Source organism: Lycorma delicatula, chromosome 6, assembly GCF_047948215.1.
Source record: "Lycorma delicatula isolate Av1 chromosome 6, ASM4794821v1, whole genome shotgun sequence".
Lineage (NCBI taxonomy): Eukaryota > Metazoa > Arthropoda > Insecta > Hemiptera > Fulgoridae > Lycorma > Lycorma delicatula.
The window spans coordinates 36820203-36842307 of NC_134460.1; the positions used below are offsets into that span (position 1 = coordinate 36820203).

The window sequence follows — 22105 nt, forward strand, 5'->3', positions numbered from 1 at the left end:
TATTGCCTCGTTTAAAATTCTTCCGGGCAGCTTTCACAGCTCTCATTGAAGGTTTTGAAAATCTTGCCTCAAAGCCAAAGGAAGAGGAAGTAACTTTAATTCAGAAACTGGTCCTGGCCCTGATGCAGCCGTGCAAGTATGCTGAGGTGGTTAGGGGCAGACGTGAAACCAGTCATTCCTTTATGAAACCTGAGGTTGTGTTTGTCAACAGAGCGGAGGGCTCAACTGTGTCCAGCAGTCAGCTGAAGAAAGACCTTCAGATTGCCCTTCGGGGTGACTGGAAAAGTCTAAAAATCAGAGACAAAAGGGATTAGTTGTAGTAGTGGATGATAGAGACCATTCAGGCAATTAGAGATTTCACTGCAGTTAAGCGATTGAATGTAAAACTAGACCTGAAGAGAATGCATAGGCCCCACAATATAGTCTATAATATTAACTGTAGCCTTACTGATGAGGATGTCTTGTCCCTCATTAGGGAGCAGAACACTGATTTTGGATGAAGCCGCCTTCTGGCAGGGATGCACGCTGGTCTTTCAAACAGGTAGGTGTTATACTCAAAAATATCACAGAGTTTTTGAAGTAGGTTCTGGTCTCTTTCAAAAATTTACATCTGCAGACAGACTGTTTATCAATTTTGTGTCCTGCCGAGTAAAAGAGTACATAAATGTCCAAAGATGTTTCAAGTGCTGCAGATACGATCACAGGGCTAAATTTTGTAAGTTTGACTTTGTGTGTGCGCATTGTCATGAGGAGGGCCACAAGCATGATGATTGTTCGCATAGGTCCAAGACTCCAGCCTATGCTAACTGTAAAAGACTCTATAACAATCATAAGCATCGAGTTAGTAAGGAGTGTGGCTGTTGAGTTGTACTTAATTCTTAGTTGGTTAGGCTCGGTCAACTTAATCTCCAGGATGTTTATGTAGCCCAGGTTGAGTTAGGTGAGGTTGTAGAGACAAACCCTCGATGTTGTCCTTCTGCAGCACCCATATGTAATTAGGTTACTCTGACGCTCCTGTCAGTTATTGGAAAGATTTTCAAAAAGGTTATGTATCTTCGTATTAATGATTGGTTGAATTCAAGGAAATGATTGATAGATGATCAATAGGTTTTCACTCAGGCAGGAGCACAGAGGACACTATTCTTACGGTTACGGACATCTTTTTGGATATATCAGAGTTTTTAAATAATTTGTGATGGCTCTCTGCCCTGTTTCAGCTTCACAAGTATGATTGCATGCAAAATGAGCTTAACATTCTATTTAGTTATTTCAACAATCAAGAGGTCGTTCTTTGAGAGGGCAGCTCGAAGGTAAGAAGGACACTATCCAAAGGTGTCCGCAGGACAGTGTGCTAGACCTTTGTTCTGGGTTGTTGAATTCGACTCTTTGATGTGGCTGGGCTTACCCAGTTGTCACATCATCGCTTATGCGGATGATGGGCTTCTGTTGATTACAGTTGAGTCGAGGAGCGAGATCAAATTCAAGATAGCCCCGGTTTGTAAAATACTATAGTTTTGAAGTCAACAGCATAAGATGTTCAGCCCAGAGAAAACTATGATGTTTTCAACATCATAGTCAAGGGCCGAATGGCTGCTACACGACGAGCTCTTGTATCGATGGAGGTCATCCAATTAGATATGTCCTGCTTCAGAAGTATCTAACTGTTATCCTTGATGAGAATCTTCGATTCAAGGAGGACTTTCAATCGAGGAGCAAGGTTTCCATTCATGGCAGGTCAGATGGAACGAATTGTCTGATGGCCGTCAGATACATGGTATTTCCCTAAAGTAAAAAGCTTATAAGTTGCTAGGATGGTTTCCCCCAGTCAGAACATTATTAGTTTCTTTCTGGACATGGTGCTTTTAGGGATAATTTGACAATGTCCGGTATGTAGAATTATCGACAATATACACCATGTCCTGTACGTTTGTCCAAAGTAAGAGGCTAAATGTACTAGACTAGCAAGAGAATTTGCAAGAATTAATTCTGATTTAGATTTGTAAGAAGTGGAAAAGCTAAAAGGATTGAAATATAATAGCTAAAGGGCTGGTGTCCTTAGGTTTCTGGCCCTGTAGAGGATGGCTCAAGGGGTTTGATATTCTAACAGACAAGAGTAGCAACCTGGATGGCCTAGGGTCCTGCTTGGGTCTTACTTCACCAAGATTGGCATTTTAGCATTCAGCCTCGGTCAGCTGAGCTATTTGTTTTTTAGGGTGGAGATAGGTTGTGTTAGAAACTCTGATGGAGCTGCAATGTAGAAGGAAGGTATTGACCTCGCTCCTGAAGGCGGACCAGATCTGGGAGTTTGTGTATGCTTTTGTTAGAATCTCATGATTGGTTTTGACAAATTAAGAAATGGACTTGCGTGTCTGTAGAACAAAATTGTAGTTCTTAAATGAATAAATTTAATTATGGGGAATATTATTTTGTGTCCTTCGGTGTGAGAGGTAGGCGCAGGGATCACGCTTCAGTAAAATGGTTAATCAGTTGATTGAAAGGACTACAATTTAGAGTAGGTATCCAAGATTGGAAGAAGCCTAGTACGAAGGTGACAGTAGAGTTGAGTAAACACACCGATTGAAATGACTACCAAGGCTTACAGTAGCTAAACTGATGACTGGTCTTGACAGACTTTCATAGGTCTGTCAAAATCCTTATCTTGTGACTTTTAACAAGTACTTTTAACAAGAATATGTATGAATAGCAATACTAGATTAAAAACAGGTTGGTTCATACTATTAAGAAAATTCTCGATCGAAAGCAGTTATTGCTTCTTATAAGCAGTTACCTACTATCCCTCTCATTAGTGAAGGTGGCTGAATTAATTTTTCTTCAAAGAAGGGATGAATTTACTGATAACCATAGCTAAGAAAACCCTTAAAGTAATTTCACAATCTTATGGATTTCCTTCTGCAATGAGTATTCAGTACAATGCACTGTCATTAATTAACACATGAGCTGGCTTAATAAACATTATTACTTTCAGAAAGAAAACTTTAGATGATTTACATAAGTCACAAGACCTAATGTTAAAAAAAAAAAAAAATCAACAAATTAATGTCCATTACGAATAAATTCTGCCTCTATACAGTTTATATAATAAAATTTCTTTTAACACACACTTATTCCTTTTCAATACTCTGTAGTACATTTATTCCATACAAATGTAAATTCATGGTTTGTTTGGCACACAAGCAACATCTTCAGGAAAATGTTTTGCAGTAAAAGACGAATGAGCATACAGTATGTAAAGGAATTTGATAGCACCATCATAGTTATAAACAAGATACTGTTAACTTATACTACATTATAAAAAAAAATCATCTCATTACTATTTACAAATTTAGAAACTAAAATAATTAACAGATGTTTATTTTAATAATAAATAATGTTACTTTCTTAAAGCTCAGCCAGATTTAAATCTTCACAACACCAACATCAAAAGAAGCAGTTATTGTGCAATCTACTATCTCTCATTAGTGAAGGCAGCTGAATTAATTTTTCTTCAAAGAAACTCAAAGGGGGAAGGGATAAATTTGCCCACAGCCATTATTAAGAAAAGTCTTCAAATCAGAGCAAATGTTTTTTTTAAAGTGACTCCTGAAAATAATAATTAGATACCAGTAAAAGAATATCCTATTTCATATGACTAAGGAAAACAGAAAATGACAAGTTTAGTGTTTCTACATGTCTACCTACTAAACTGAATATCTTGTTGCACAAAACAGTATCAAAATGTATTTGTTTTTAAGTCATTTTAAATTATTGTTTTGCATGTATGGAGTATAAGTCAATAAAAATTGGCAATTTTTTAAGAAAAAATATGTAGAAAATTATTTAGTCAATATCTAGGAAAATTATAATTATTTGTGCACCATATATCTCCATACATACATAAGCATATATCCACCTAACATTTTTCTTGTGCAAGATAATGAATTATTTTTTTTTTAAGTTTCTTCAAAAATAAAAAAGGAAAAATTCATATATATTCAAATTAGTATGTTCTAAATTAGATGTAAATGACAAAGAATGTATAGTTTATATAATTAAAATGTAATAATATTCTTTGAATTTTTTTCAGTAAGTATTTTATATAAACATAGAATTTTATCTGCTACAAAATACACAAGATGCAAATTAAACTTCACTGTGATTTTAAAAAACAACCCTAGATGAACATAAATAAGTACTTTTTAATTCGTTACATAATATTAACTTAAAGCTGCAGCTAAAACATAGTCTTTATAATCATTTTTAATACAAAAATAAAACTTTTATTAATTAAAAATAAGAAATTACATATCTACAAAGGTCTAGTATGAACACCAATCCGAAAGCTTATATACTGATCTGGCTCATTTAAGACAATGAAGCTGATATCCAGAATAGACAATAAACACTATATCACAATGTTAAGCTATTAACACATTCAGTGCTGAGCACATGCAGACGTGCGGGCTATGCATAAATACAACTTGCTGACTACACTCATATATGGTAGTACAGCAGGTTTTTCCTAAATCTGTTAGTGGGGGACAGATGCACAGTAACTGATGCACAGTTACTGTGCAGTTCAATCATAGTTACATTGAACTGGCATTTTTTGGTGGAATTTAACATTTTTATGAACTTTCATCTCTTTTGAAAGAGTATAGGTTTATAATAAATAGATTTATTTTATAAATTATTTATATTTCAGTTAGAACTGATAAGGCAATTATATTTTACGTTTATTTTACTATTATATTGATACTACTATAATTTTCATTTTAAATGAATTCTTTTTGCAATTATTTATATCCTTTATAATAAAATATATTACATAAATAATTTTAATTTTATTATTATTCTTATAAATAAAAATGTTAAAATTTACTAAGTATTATTTCATTATGTATCTAAAACATAAATAGTATAATTGCTTTACTTGTCACATCTACTCTAAAACGTTTGGCAGAATTTATATAAAAACTAATTTTTTAAATAATCTTTTAAATAATTTCCATGTTATAAACAAATCAGATGATGTATGACAGATGAAAATAATCTGTAAATTAATCTAACCGAAAAAAGTGAAATAAGAAATTCTAAAAAAATTATTGATATATGGAGTAAATTGAGGATGTATTATTGCATGTAAATTTAACACAGACTTTTTGTAAGTAAACTCCAAAAACTTAGGTTTTTCTTTTTTCATAAAATGAAGAAATACGAGGGTTACTTTTTTCAAGGTCCGATCCACAGTGAAAATAAAAAAATTTTTATTTGTAACAAGTACTTACGTAGTTACGCTATTTCTCTACAGAGTTGCCACTCCGATTTAGACATTTGTCATAGCGTGGTACCAACTTTCCAATACCCTCGTCATAGAACAGAGCCGCCTGTGTTTTCAGCCATGTTTCTACACTGGCGCGCACGCAGCTTGATGTCTGTGCCAAAATGTTGTCCTCCTAGCCAGCTTTTCATGTGAGCAAAGAGGTGAAAATCAGATGGAGCCAAGTCCAGGCTGTATGGTGGGTGATCAAACACTTCCCAACGAAAACGCTGCAGGAGCATCTTTGTTACAGCTGCAGTGTGCGGCCTGACCGCCTGCATCATGAACAACTGTACATCCTGCTTTAAAGTTCCTGCACCATTGTCGCACATTGCTGTCACTCATTGAAGTTTCACCATACACATTACTTTTTCGTCGATGAATTTCAGCTGCATTACACCCCTCAGCCTGAAGAAATCGTATTACCGCATGCACTTCACACTTGGCGAGAGATGCTATTGTTGTAAACATGTTTACGTGCTAGCTGCATGTTCAGAACTAAACTAAGTGATTGAAGACCATACTAGAGACGCTGCACAACACATACGCGCAAAGGTACATCCGATTTTTGCACGAGTTTTTATTTCGCGACCGATTGGACCTTGAAAAAACTAACCCTCGTAAATTTATTTTTATACAATTAAAAGACTAGAAAATTAGTCAACATAAATTGCCAGCATGAACAAGTAAGAAGTTTACAAATACGCTCAACTACACGCAAGCGAGTGTTTGGCACGAATGGTATAAATTGCTTTTTCATCTCCTGTGCACAACACGTGCTAGCATGTGGTTGGGTTTTTCAAACATTTTATATTCAGTCAAATATAAATGTTGATAACTAGTATACCTAAGCAAAATAAAAATTAAAATAAAGAAATAATTCAGCACCAGGAGGGAGGGGGGCAATGAATGTGTTATCCAAAATAACTGAAAAAGGTAATTTATTCAATTAAAACAGTTACATGAAAAGTATTGTTCTATTAGAAATGGCATTTCAAACAACCAACTTAAGTTTAAACAGGATTTCTTGTAAATGGTTTATACGCTACAAATATATTATCTTTGTCTCACATCTTTTACAAATTAACATTACCCGACTGCTTATTAAAAAAAAACCCCAATAATCTCACAACACAAATGAGAAAGGAAGTGATAAATAATTCTACAACTGTTACTAATCCAATAATAAGTTTTAATGCATTCTTAAAAACGCACACCATTCAGTATAAAATTTAGTGCTTTATTTTCAATATATTACAATTCCTAATAATTTTTCATTATTATTAATAATAGTAAGTTTTATGATTTAAAAAATAGGCATTTGTTTATTTTAAAATGTTTATTTTAATATGATTTGTTTATCATATTTAAAATGTATTCAATCCATTTATTTCTTTAGTGTAGTATTTATTTCATTTTTAGGATCATTTAATGAATATTATTCTTTTAATTTTGTAAACTAATTATCATTGTTTTATGAAATTTTAAGGGGGATAATAATATTTAACTTAAAAAGTAGTAGTAGTTTTGTTTATTCATCTGTAACAACAGTTCACTGACACAAAATTCTAAATAGACGATTTAAAATTTATAATAATTACAATTGGTTAAAATCCCTGTTAGAATTCCAAAAAACCATCCATAATTTGTTTCTTATCACCAAATATGAATTCACTTTCATGCTGGCTGGCTGTCTGATTCATGGGTTGTCAATAAATTCATGTATTAATTTTTTTTTCAACTGAATTTGGCATACACTTAAAAAAAAATTAGAATGGTGCTAGTAGTAAGTGGCATGACACAGGTTATCGAGAACACAAATTAACAGCTATATTGAACTATTAAGTATTAATGAACAGTTTTTCAAATAAAAATCAGAATGGATCAAACAAAAGAATTTTAAAATGTTTCACTGTATTTCAAGTTATTTTAGAAAAAAGGCAAAAATTTCTTTTAATAAGCGTACAAAATAATTTAGAAAAGAGATTTTATTCAATAGAATTACATTTTACAACATGGAAAATCATGTACAAATTATTATACAAAACAAAAATTATATATCTGAAATAATCATGCACTTTAAATTAAATCATAAAACAATAATTTTATTATACAAATCTGAATAATAAATACTAGCTAATAAATCATTCACATTAGATATATTTCTTCAATAGGTACTACAAAAATATTAATATTTTTATATTTCATTTTTTTTTTTAAATTCAAAACTTTGATTTTGAACAAAAAATAAATGACGGATTAATTTTTTAATTTCAATAAAGAAAATACCAACTTTTCTTTACTGCAATATTATAATGCATATATAATTAAACACCTAAATCTCATATTTAGAATTAAAGAACGCATACATAGTATGTTTATATAATTAGCAATTCATACATAATAAGTAAAAATAAAAAATTAGCCTAAAACATAAAAAAAATTACAAAAAAACTGAGTGATGAAAATGTGATGTAATTACCAAAAAACTACAATAAAATAATTATTTTAAATCAATTTTAATAACATAATCATCTAATTATCAAAAAAATCTATTTTCAAGGCTGTTTTAAACATGAAGACACACAACATGGTCATACTATAATCACCACACTATATTACGTGAGTAATTCAGAATACCTCAATTTTGTTTTATGTTAAGTAATTTAATGAATATGTTGATAAAACAACTATTGTAAAAGTAATATGGAAGCACCTCACCTCATTATGGCATTGTCATGAAGATGATTTCATGAAAAAAACCGAATTTAAACCATACTGTTTCAAATTCAAGACGCATATTTTTCACATATTTTAGAATTTTAAATCAGGATATTAATCAACCTTTATAATTTAAACAGAAAAATGTGACAAATTAAAAATATTTAAAAAACTTTTTTCTTAACACTGAAATATAAAAAATTGTTCACTTTCTCTAAATTCTCACATGAAATTAAACTTCTTTTATCACAAATTCCATTTTATCTGGAACATTTCAGGAAATAGCACCCAAGAAGAAAATGAAGGATATGAAACTAGGATAACAGCCAATCCAAATTCATATTTAGTTACTCAAGTTACCAGATCAAAGTTGGCGTAATAAAGAGGAACAATTTCCCTTTATAAAGGTATGGCATGCTAATTTTATATCATGGCATTTCAAAGAGTCAATGACTATCTATGTATATATCTGTGTGTTTTAAACAATAGGCTGTTGAGCTTTTTAACAAAGAGAACAATCCAGCATGGAAATATCTTGCGATCACTGAAAAAGTTCATACAAACAAACTAATCAGAATTTATGGTCATACGATCCTCTGAAGAGAGCAGCAGCCATGATAACGCACATGAAAGAACCTTACTTAAGAACAAAAATAAGAATAAGAATCCTACGTAATATTATTAAACATTGTTTTGTATTTGTACCATTCGTGGACAATTATTTCAAAAATCCTGGTTTAAAATAAAATTTAGATTCATCTTAAAATTTGAAGCAATATAGTTTTTTAAAGGAGTTAATTAAATACTGTAAATGAAAATTTAAAACGATTAAATAAATAAGTTAATAATAGTAAACCTTAATAATAAAATTTTATATATATATATATATATATATAAAAAATACACAAAGCAAAAAATAAGAATTGACATTTATATTATGAATTTATTAAAATAATTATCACAACAATAACTGATAGAATAACATACCACTTTTTAATATATCTAGCTGTTACAACCTAAAAAAACTAACAGAAGTAATATAAATGATTTTGATAATAAACAACAACAAAATTAATTTTTATATTCATGCACTTCAACACAAAAAAAACAAAACAGAGTATTAATACAATAAATTAATACATAAGTAACAGGAAAAAAATGAATATTTGATTAATGTTAAGCATAACTGGCAGTAACAAAAAAAGAAAAGACACACTTTGAGACCGATATATATATATCAGTATGGGAAATCACAACAAAAAAAAATATATATATATATATATAAAACTAACTCAATTATTATTATTATATAAATTAAACTACAGTAGTTAAATTATACAATCTTAACAATAAAAAATAATAAATAACAAAAAAATCCAAACTAAAGTGCTGCTTCTCTGACACATGTGAATTTTAATGTAAACTGCACAATTATTAATCTGAAATAATTATAACTAAATGCTGTTATGGGTAACATGGTAGCTTTTATCGGCTTACATGTAATTCTATTTCCCACTGCTTAATTGTTATAATTAAGAGAATAATTGAAAATCTAAGATTTACAAGAAAATGCATCTATATTAATATTCCAGTTACAACAAATAGTTTACTTGAGCAGACAACAATACTTTTTGTTCTCTAAAATGAAGGTAAGATTTGGGAACATTATTTGTAAAATGGACATTTTTCAGCATTCTCCATACACTTACGGCAGATTAAATGTATATTTGGATGGAGCTTTAGTACTTGTCTCACAGTTCTGTAACTTCTAGAAACAAAACATCAGAAGAAATTAAGGCTAATTAAGAGTCTCTCCTTCAGTAGAAGCAAAGGCTCTTTTTGTATCTAATAAGCACCTGACTTCATTTTATATAAATAGCAACCACCAATTGTAATATGTTGTTTACAAAAAAAAATTTCAAAGAATCATATCGAATCCATATTTCTTCCTCAAATGCTACTTATTCTAGGCCTTCTGATCACTATTTTATTTCTGTAGTTTAAAAACCTATAACTATTATTACAAAGTGATACAATTTTTTTTCTAATATTACTCAATTCATGTATTTTATTCTTTTTTCAATACAATTAAATCTTTAAGCTTCAAATATGTGGTAACTAAAGGAGGGGGGAATAAAAGCAAAAATAAACACTTGTCACTGTGCACTTCCTGTTGACAAGAGACAGTTAAAGGAAAATATTTCCTAGTTTGGAAATGAAATCAAATCTTCATAAAAAGCTATATCTATCATAGAAAGACTAAAAAAAAACAAAAAATCCTCCTAATCATTTAAAATGTTTTCTTTATAATTATTTTCCTCTTAAATCCTTTTAGAACGTACAAGCTTACTCTAATCCAATAGTTTTTCCATAATAAAAACCCTACCAGCAATCTTACTGATAGTACCTGATCTCCCAATATATAATTAAAACAATGTAAAATATTTAACATAATATTTTATACAAAACTATTATTACAATGTTGCTTAAGAACCTTTAATATGAAAAAAGGCTTCATTAAAATAATTTATATTCAGTGAATTTTATTCAACATTAACATTACAGATTCAAATTTTTAGACACTTCTGAGGTTTATATAATTACTTTTACATAACAACCGTCAATTCAACTGCTTAATAAGTAAAAAAAATTAAATATTAATACAGAATTAGTTACATTTTTCAATAGTTTTCTAATGAACATTTGTATATTTTTCATCGCAAAAAGGAATTTTATAATATAAAAAAATCACTTAAGAGTTTAAAACTTACCTTTTAAATTACGAACTACATAAGCAAAATTAAAACCCACAGGTGCCAGAAGAAAAAGCACATGATTCAGCAGCAATTTCAATTTATATTAGAAGGATGGAAGGTCAAGAAAACAGAAAAAAAATTTATTGTGAATACTCAAAGTACAAAATTCTTTATATATTATTTTGATATCTTCAACGATGTTTTAACTGTTACCAGTATCATTATTTATAAATAAATCTATATAAACACAAACCGCACAGTAATAGTATATATAAATATTATACAGTATTAATAAATCTTGCCAATAGAATTACTTTTTAATATCAACATTACAAAAATATAATTATACAACATTCCCAGATGTAAAATTTAGCTAGAATTCTTCAACTGTTGTGTTTATAATTGTGTATATTATGAAACACACATGATGTACTTATTAATGATTTTATAAATGTATAAAATCACCAGCATTAATATTTTATAGATTTTATTCATATAAAAATGTCAATTTTTTTATACAGTAAAGAAAAATAATCTGATAAGAGCTACTTTTCTTTGAAATGTTTTTCATAATAATGCTCATTATCACAGAATACTTTCTAAAAATAAACATATAAAATTAAAAACTAACAATTTTTTAATTTATATTTCTACAATTATTTTTAAAAAATGTACAGCATAATTAAATAAAAAAAAAAAACAAAAACAAAAAAAACACAAATTCATTGAAAAAGAATGAGTTTCGATTAAACGCATCAAAATTATGATGAGTACTATAAATTTCAATATCTGATCATTCAAAACATCTGAAAAACAGTATTGATAAAATTAGCAAAATTAACTTTCTTTTAGATCAGATTTTCAATGAATATTCCTCCTGTAGTTACTTGTTCTTGTGCATATATTTCAATATTAATAACAATATTTTTGAACAAGACATTAAAAATGAACTGCCATCTAAATTACTTTTAAAGTCAAGTAATTATTTTTAAAAATCAATCTTACACCTAAAACATGGTTAGGTTAAATGACTTTAATATTAAACAAGACTTTTTTATTTTTTATACGTAGAGTAGAATATAAAAATATTTGTAAACTCATTAATATTACAATATTACATGATCAAATTTGGACAAACTGGTAAGTAGTAAAGAAAAAATATCTGGTCTGTAAAATCATATCCATAATAAAAGTTATATATTTATTAATCTAATTCAAATTAATAGTCTTTTAAGTGTTACTTTTTACAACAAAAAATATTCTTTTTATTACATACTTAAATCCCTCATATTATTTACATACAATTTATTAATAAATACTAAATTAGAATTGTGCTCATTAGAAATAATTAAGTTTTGAATAAAAAAAAGTAAAGGATAAAAAATTTCTGAAAAAATGTATAAAAATTGGAATGTTATACAAAATTTATAATGAATGATATAAAAAACTGCAGTCTATAAATTAAAACATAAAAGAAAAAACAAACATAAAATTCAAAATAATATTAACAAATCCATATAATCTTTTATTTAACTATTTCGTTGTGCTAAATATTTTAATTTTAAAAAACTGATGAGTATTTAAAAAAGAAAAGAAAACTAGAAACTCATACCGTGGACTTGATTTTATATATACTGTTATCTTTATAATGATAAACCGCTTACATAATTAACACATTTACTGAAAATTCACGGAATATTTGAAAAACTGATTAATAAAAAGGATAAGTCAAAATTGATACATCTCATGAAGTAAAAGAGATTGTTGATATTGACATTCCCTACGCACAACCACAAAGATTTAAATTTTGTTAAGTTTTTTCCATTTCAGTTTTAAAAAAATATTTCACAGAAAAAAATCAGATCCTAAAAAATTGGATTCTAATTTACCCAATTTTTATATTTTTATTCATGTATTAAAAATTAAATTAAAAATAAATAACAATCCTTAAAGCTCATCTTTACGTGGAAGATCATCATCTTCATCTTCTTCTTCAGTCTAAAAAAAGAAAAAGAAAAAAAATTGAATAAATACACATGTATCAGAATAAAATGAGAAAAGTTAACATAATCCTTTTTACTATATAACATAAGTTAAGTTTCAAATCAATTAAATATGTGTATAAAGGTAACTATGGAAGACTTGTCTACATCAAATAATCAAGTTAATCTATATCAATATCCCCATGAACTCAAAATAAGACGGGCTAGAAGTATTCACCCAATCCTGTTTCTTAATTGCCAGACTTAGTATGACATATTTTTTTATGGAAAAACAGTGCATTGCCACCAAAACATACAGAACATAAAAACACAAATAATTTAATTAAAAAAAAAGAAAAAAAAAAGTTATTTTTAAAGAAACTGGAACTTATATCAAAATTATGTAATGAGGTGCACATATATAAAATTATAAGATTTCCACTGCCCCTACTGATGCTGCATATAATGTATATTGGGTCTGAAAAGTTTAGACGAGATACCTTGATTTTTTATGATTTTATTAACGGTGCTATGTATCTTGTGTATAAACTCACATTACCTGCCCTACAAAAGACCATGTAACATGATCTAATGTAATGCATACATATAAATATCAGGGTTCCCACTGTCCCTATGTACCTGTCAGACGATGAAAAATGTTTTTTTTTTTTTTTTTTAATTTTTAGACTGATTTTTTCTGTCTAAAAAAAATTTTTCAACATCATTTTTTTCAAAGCAGCTGCACTGATTGCAACAAGATTTATTTCAATCTGATTAATAGGAAATAAGTCATACACGAACAAACAAAAAAAATAATAAATGCAGGTCAAATACATAACCTCCTTTTTTGAAGCCTGTTAATAACATACTTCTGATAGAAACAAATAAATAAATACGATCTAAATATCCATACCTGCAAAATAATACAATACAAATAAGAATAAATTCAACTGAAGTGAGATAAAGTTTTTAAGAACAAATTACAAGCTGATCTAACCAGTGTTCTTCTAGCTACTTATTTATTACCAAAGGGAACACAATGCCCTGTTGAATTTCAAAAAAAATATTTTCCTTGAAATTGTTTTAAAATTTACTTGCTTTAATTATGTTTCCTGAGATCATTTTCTAAAATTCATCCACACAAAAATCTATAAACCACAAAAAACCTGTTCCTACAAGAAAAGAGTAGAAGAAGGAACCGTCATTTAAAATTTAAAAAACATTTCTATGAAATTAGTATATAGTTCTATTCTGTTTAATTTTTATTAAGAAAAACATCTTATCTAAATACATTCTGAGCATGTAAATTAACTTTCACTGGACGTTTAATTTTTTGTCATAATATATTATTATTATTATTGTTCAAGTTATTTATAAGATTGGGTAAGAGATGTCACATTTATTTTTACAAGGTAGTTTTCATCTTTTTTATTCTTCCATGTACTAAAAAATTAAATTGATAAAGGCATTAAATGTTAAAGAAAAAGAGTTTTGATGCATTTTTTTATTTTCTACAAGACATTTTCAATTATGTTCATAAAAATTCTTGAACAAATAAATTTGTTAAGTGTAATGCTCAGGGTCACTACTTTCAAACCGAACAGAACAAGTTCCCAGAGAAACTGACCATTGAACATATACATCAATTCTGCACCTTAGCCAATGAATTTAATCTAATCTCAATTTCTAAACATCATTAACTTGGCCTTCCTACTCGATATGCTTTTTTCTCAATACCACTTCTTTTATGCATTTGCAGATGTATTTTATATAATGCACTAATCCTGATTTTACAGTTTGATAATGTTGTTTCATTTAAATATATTGTTATTAGCTCTTAAATTAAAAGTGTACAGCAATGTACTGCTCATCAATTTCAAGACTTTTCAGGGTAATGAACTTTATAATAAGATTATACATAAAGGTAAAAATTCTAAATAAATAACATTTCTCTTTTAATTACAGCACAAGCCTGCAAAAATTTTGGGTTGTGGAATGACTTTAACTTTTGATAATTGATTTCTATGTATTTTTTGCAAATAGTAAATTTCAAAATTTGTAAAAGATGAAAAATTTTTTAAGTTAAAAAACGCTTTTAAAATTGCTTTTTAATAATAAATTAATGTAATATATTCAGTTTTTTAGCTTATACTATGCATTCTTATAGCTAAACAGTTGAGCAGCCTGAAAAGGAGGACAGGGGGAGAGTTTTGAGTTGAAGATGAAGAGACGGTGGGAGAGCTTGGCTGACAGGTTGTGACTAAATTTAAAATGATGTAACATGTTTATTGGCAGCTATCTGCACCATTCGTGCTCCGTGCAACTACTATCAGTCTGTTTCAACCATCAGCATATGTATTCTTTTGTTACATTTGTGGTGAATGAATGGTGGAAAATCAAAAAAGAAATATAACAAGTTTCATTTGACAAGTGTACCTCGCATATCTCTGAATGAAATAGGAAATAAAGACAAAACTTGGGCACCTCACTACGTTTGCTACATATGCGTTGAAGGACTTAGATGGTGGTCAAAGGGTGAAAAAGAAGCATTCAGATATGGAGTTCCAATAGTGTGGCGAGAGCCACAAAATCACACCGATTGTTTTTTTGTTTTCTTTTTAACCTCTGGGACCACCACTAGGTATTACTTCAGAGGATGAAATGAATGAAAATTTTGTAGCATGTAAAAATGCCATGCCTGGCCGGGATTCGAACCCAGGATTTCTGGATAAAAGGCCAACGCTACCACTTGTGCAATGGGCCTCCATGGCACAAGTGGCATCATTGGCCGGCCTCGGCCAATGATTGTGTTACTTTTGATTGACTGGTGTTCACAGTTTCAATTTGAAGAATTAAAAAAGAATCATCTATCCAAATATGCCTACATCCAGTTCCTCATGGTCAACATACCGGTGCCAATTCCACCAGAAAATGTATCTGAAATAGATGGTTCCATAATTCCCAAAGTGATTTAAGTAAAGATAACATCAAGAAGTACGAACCCGGACACAGCTGTGCACCAGAGCTTTATTCACAGTCAAAACTAAATGATTTGATTCAAGCTGACCAAAGAAAATCAGAATTGTTTGGTTCAAAGCTTAAAGAGAAGAACCTACTAGCAGTTGGCACTTCATTTTCCTGGTTCAGCTACAGAGAAAAGGATTTTCAGAAGAAGGAGAATTAGTCTTCTGCACGGATGTATATGGACTTTTGACTCGATTTAACATTCTGTATGACAGTACTGAATGGAGATGTTCATAGATTCGTCCAAAAGAAGCCTCAAAGTTATCCTTAACAATGGGAATACTTTATCAGACACTCCATCCATTTACAAGAGGGTTACAATAATTTGGAATTCATTCTCGATAAAATTAAGTACGACAATCATAAGTGGATTACATGCAGTGATCTCAAAATAACATCGATGTTCCTAGAACAAGGAGGATACACAAAATCATTGAATAAAGAAGATTGGCTAAAAAGAGTTTCATTAGAAACTGGAACCAAAAATGTGCTCCAAAAAGTAGATCTCGAGATAAAGTTCTTCCACATCTGCTTATCAAGTTAGGCTTGATAAAGCAATTTGTCAAGAGCCTTACCAAAGGAAGGTAAATGTTTCAAATACATCTGTAACAAATCCAATCTTATCAACTGCCAAACTAAAAGAGGGTGTCTTTAGTGGTTCTGGCATTCAAAAACGGTAATTTTGGGAAACAAAAGGTTGTTGCAGAAAAAGAAGTCTGGGATCCATAAAGATGTAGTTACTAAGTTTCTTCAAATCAATTGTCGAAAACATGCTGTAGAAGTATACAAATTTAGGCTACTCCATGAACTTGAAAAGGTTCACTTCCTAAATTCAGAATTGGACTAATTTGTCTATTAAGTATTAGGACTATCACATTTTTGCAATTTTTCAACTTCTTACAAATTTTGAAATTTGATTTGCAAAGAATCCTGACATGATGGAAAAAATTAAGGTTATTTTCAGATTCAGTGATAAAAAATACATACGAATCAATTATCAGAAATTAAAAGACAACCATCGCAGGCTTGTGTTAACAAAGATCACACCTCCATTAGCACCAACAACACATTGTCATCTCTCAATTACAAAAGTAGATTGAATTGTTAATTTTACTCAATTTAAGAATCATATCATTCTTATTAAGTCCTTTAAGTCCTAATACTGTCAGGAAGATGAGGTGGCAGCTGCTAGCAGTTTCTTCTCTTTAGTCTCAAACCAAGCAATTCTGAATTTTCTTTGGTGAGATGTAAGTCTCAAACTACATCATTTAGTTCAGTCTGTGAATTAAGCTCTAGTGCACAGCTATTTCCAGGTTCATACTCCTCGATAACCACTTACGATAACCACTTGTGGAGCCATCTATTTCAGGTAAATTTTCTGGTGGAATTAGCACTGGTACATCTGGATCACGAGGAACTGGGCATAAAGCAACAAATTCCTCATGGAACGGGGCACTAACATATAAATATGTATAAAACGAAATAGGCAACCTTCCTTTAGGAATTCGCAGGCCATTGCTACTGAAAGGAGAATTACTGCCGGCCCAAAAAAATCACTACCCAAGTTATCCCAACAATCTACTGTTAAATACACATCTTACCATAAAATTCTTAATTAAAACTGAAACCATACCGTGTTACAACTGTGCAACAACTGAGAACAAACGGAGAATGTCCTTCTCCGTTGTTGCAACAAGTGCAACAACGGAGAAGGACAAATCGAAACGACTTGATTATTGGAAGTGGTTTCTCGAAAACATTGCTGGTGAACAGATAGACCCGATGTCACATTTCATGTCAGACGAGGCATGGTGTTTCATTTATCCAGCCAAGTTAATGTGCAGAACACCAAGTATTGGATGGCAAGGAATCCTCTCGAAATTTTCAAGTGTCCACTTCATGATGAGAAAATTGGTGTTTGGTGTCCTGTTTCTAATAATCGTATAGGGGGACCAATATTTATTGACCGGACTCTGTCAATACACAAGTTTACCTCACAATTTTTGAAGAATTCTATGTGCAATTAACTGATAATGAAAAAGAATACAGCTTCTTTCCAACAGGGTGGAGGAATGTGTCAAACATCAAATGTTTCACTGAATCGCATTCATGCAGCTTTCTCAAATCAACAATCTGTCACTAGAGAATGGCCTCCTCCACGTTACCCAGAGTTATCTACTTGGGATTTTTCCTTTGGGGCTATTTAAAGAATAGCATCCGATCCCCACAATATTGTACTGTAGGTGAACATTCAATGAGAAATCGATGCAATTGACAATAACATTTTATGTCAGATGACTCACAATATGATCAGTCGAGCACAAAAGTGCATCGATGCCCAGGGTGGTCATTTTAACATTTTTTATAACAATAAGGTAAATAAATGCAACAATTGAATTACGTTTTATGCTTTTCTTATTTAATTTATCCGTATCATTCATAAAATTTCATTCCAACATAACCTACAGATTCTGCAGTGGTTATATTATGGGTTCAGTTTTATGTTGCTCACCTGTAGAATGTCATTGTATTGTCTTAGTTATTAAATTTCATCACTTTTTATGTAGAGGTTACTTCTGATAACAGTTTTTTCTTCTAATTGTATAAATAATTCACAGTGTAGTCATAAACTCAATTACTTTATAAAATGTTACTTTATTGACTCTATAAACAGTTTACTTATTTGTATAATAATTTGTGTTTTTGAGAATTATAAAGTTTACTTCAGCATAGTAGGCTGATTTGATTAACTGTTATAATATGGTAATGAATTGCACAAAGGTGCTGTTATTTATAAATTTATTGTTTGTATAATCTTTTAAGAAAAAGAAATTGATTTTATTTATTATTTGTTATTAAGTTTTCTAACTTTTTACTTAAATTTTCTGTCTTAAAAAAAAATTTGTTCTGGCACATTAACACCAAAAATTCTTATTTGCTGGAGTCTTTGTTGTGCACACAAATCTGTTTATTCTTCAAGTGAAAACATTGATTACTTATATACAATGTTAAGATAGTTACTTCTGTTGGGAATAATTCTTATTTGTATTCAATGTTTTCAATATTGTGTAATGTGCTGTCTTTTCATTTCTGTTCTAGTAATGAATTAAATAATGAAATTTTATATCGCTTAAAAAATATAATAATAGAACAGAACAATAAAAATCACTAATAACTTACCTCACGTGATGGAGCCTTTCCATATTCACCACCAGTCTCCAAAAATTTAGTTAAACCTTCTAAAGTTCTTTCCCCATTGTATTCAATTACCTAATAATTCAAACAATAAAAAGAAAAATGAATACACCATAAATAGCTATAAAATAATATTAAATCATAACTATTTTGAGAAGTTGCAGCAGGATCTTTGTTCAAATCTGTTTAAGTTATAATAGCTTTCATATGGATTTAAACATCCTGTAACCGGCATTCTTAGGCTGTAGTATATTAAATCTTGTACTATTGTGTTATATGCACTAAAAAAAGACGAAAAAGAATATAAAGATATTCAGCAGGTGTACGGATTAAATGTTAATGCTGGAAAAAAGAAGTGGCTGCATACAGAAGAAATTTTTAAAAAATAAATAAGGAGACTTGAAATATCAAAAATACTGAAAGGGGACGAAATCAGAAAGTAAATATAAAACATGAAAATAGAAAAATGCTTTGAAATTGATTGAAATGAGCAATTGCGTAAATACTCTCAAGAAATAGCACTAAACATAAAATAAGAATTACTATCAGTTCCTATGAAAGCTGCAATAGGTATATGTTACAATAAACTGTAACTGTAATTAATTACAATTCTTGTTAATTGAGAGACATGCATTTATAAATAAAAAGCTAACAAGCTAAGAGCTATGAAACTACAGCTACCAAGGACTTCACCTTTGATGTACCACTCAGGCAGAAGAATTTAACATTAATATATAATATGCACATAAAGAATTAACGTAACCAAAAATATACTCTGAGTAAAATTTAGAGAATGGGATCTAAGTGACCACATCTCCCGATCCTCTTGACTAACTGTAATAAAATTTAAACGGCTTCAATGAGATCAATTTCAGGAATCGTTGAACAGATTTCATAAAAATAATAGTCTGAAATATGAAACAAAAACAAAAAAATAAGGCTTATTATCCCTCATACCTAAGTGAAACTGTCCAAATACGAGTCGCATTCTAATGTAATGGAATCTTCTAATTCCTACAAGTATGTTTATTTGAATCCAAAAAAAAAAAAATTGAAAAAAAATATTTTTGCCCTACCTTATAGCGGTTTGAATACAACCAAATACTATAAAAAAGTACCTAAGCTACCTTCCTTTCTTTTCCTGTTTAGCCTCCGGAACTACCATAAGGTATTACTTCAGAGTATATGTATGAATAGAAATGTACTGTAGTCTTGTACAGTTTCAGGGTTGACCATTCCTGAGATGAACATACCTAAGGTAAATTAAATTACATGAGAAAATTTACTTCCTGGTAGAATTTTACGAATGTAACCCATTAAGTCCTGGATTTCCCTAAGCCCTTGGCAAATTGTAACCAACTTAACTGCATTAGTGTTCTATACACAAAAATCATTGTGCCAAATTTCATCAAAATTGGTCCATTCAGACCGGGATCATCCAGAATTTTTTTATGCTGGAAACTGTAATTTTAATGGTGGTGATGAAATAAATGTCCTGATTATTAAATATTTCAACATGTTAAAAGTTGATCTGATTAGCATACTTTATATAGAACATTGTACAGCTATATAGTAAAATATATAACTGGGGGAAAAAAAAAACATTTAATTTAAAAAAATAAGTAAAAATTGAGTGATATTTAACAAAGAAAATGCAAACAATAACATAACTTATACATACAAATTGATAAAAATTCACTCCATAAAAATATTAGCAGTAAATTTCTAGTTACTACTGATTACAACTATCATGCCATATATGCCAGTGATACAGGTGCTAAGTAGCACTTGGTTATATGTTTCGATAGGATCTGAAAACTTAAAACAGACAGCAAAGGATTCATTTTTCTTTAAGTCAAAACTTTACTTAAAGTCAAAAAAACCTCTACAAATACATATTAAAAGTAAAAAATTAACTATTTAAAAATTATAGTATACTAACCTTATTATCACCTTTAGCATATAATTTCAAGGTAGGGAAGCTTGTGATTTTTGTATGCTCCAGTTCATTTGCAGTAGCATCCATTTTTGCAATTATAACATTTGGATTGTCTTTGAATGCTTCACCCAACTGTAAAGAAAAAATAAATTTAAAAATGTACAAATAATAATCATAATAATAGTGGAAAACAGGTTTTATGTTAAGCTCAACAATTAAATAATGAGAGGGGTCATGAATTAAACAGAAACAACACAAATGAATATTACTCAAACAGCTCTGCTACATTAAAACAGTGAGTAGCATGATCAATGACTGGAATCTCTGAAAGATGCATTTTGTTATGGCCTTTAAGACTATAAATTACATTTGATTGGATTTCTCCGTCATCAAAACAAATCTTAATGGTAATTAATTAAGTTTGGAAATAGGAAATGACCTCAGAAAAACAAATTTGGTAAATGGATAAGTGAGCATATACATTTATTTGTATATGCTTAAGTTTACTGGAAAAGTTCTGCCTAGTCCATTTATGTTGAATGAACAAACTGTCTGAAGCAAAATACTAGGGCTGGACAAATCCATAATCAAATTCCAAAACACTCAATAAAATTTCCAGCTATATTTTGTCCCTCAGAGACAAATACAAGCTGAATAATTCCTCTGTTCTTGTAGAATATGTAACCAATGCCTTTAATTTTTGACTTAGGAAGATAATTTTTTGTTTTCCAGTGAACCTGGTGACTAGAACCAAGCACTTGAAAATTTAGCGACTGAATCATGAAAGCAAAAAATTTCATTCTCCAGTAAAATCTAATTTAATAATTTTTTATTTCCTTAAGTATCTTACAGGATATCTCTAGGCGAGCTGAACATAAATTGTATCATTGATTACATAGGTCAACAATGGAAAAGTTGTTTGAAAACTAATAACTGATTCTTATAGATTTTTGAGCTGGTTTCAGGAAAAATAGTCAAAAAATTCCATCACATTTTTTTTAATATTCTTACAATTGATAATTAATATTTCATTTATAGTCTTTCAAAGCAAAATGGAGGACACTGAAAAATAAGCATGGAAACCATTTAAAGAAGTCAAAGAAATTTCTTGGGAACAATAAGGACCCAAATTTTAAGTGTATAGTGAAAAACATGATAATGAAATTCCAAG

At 29.7% G+C, this 22105-nt stretch overlaps 1 protein-coding gene across 1 annotated transcript in view; it reads right to left on the reverse strand.

Moving 5' to 3' along the window:
* Nucleotides 1–7290: 7290 nt before the first annotated feature.
* The window catches only part of Pdi (protein disulfide isomerase), a 63877-nt gene continuing 49062 nt past the window's right edge, over nt 7291–22105 (reverse strand). Inside the window, exons 8-10 of the mRNA XM_075369717.1 lie at nt 20938–21066; nt 18981–19070; nt 7291–12792 (exon numbers count right to left, since the gene is read on the reverse strand). Coding sequence (XP_075225832.1) covers nt 12742–12792; nt 18981–19070; nt 20938–21066 — 270 coding nt within the window. The 3' untranslated portion in view covers nt 7291–12741. The remainder of the gene's footprint in view (nt 12793–18980; nt 19071–20937; nt 21067–22105) is intronic.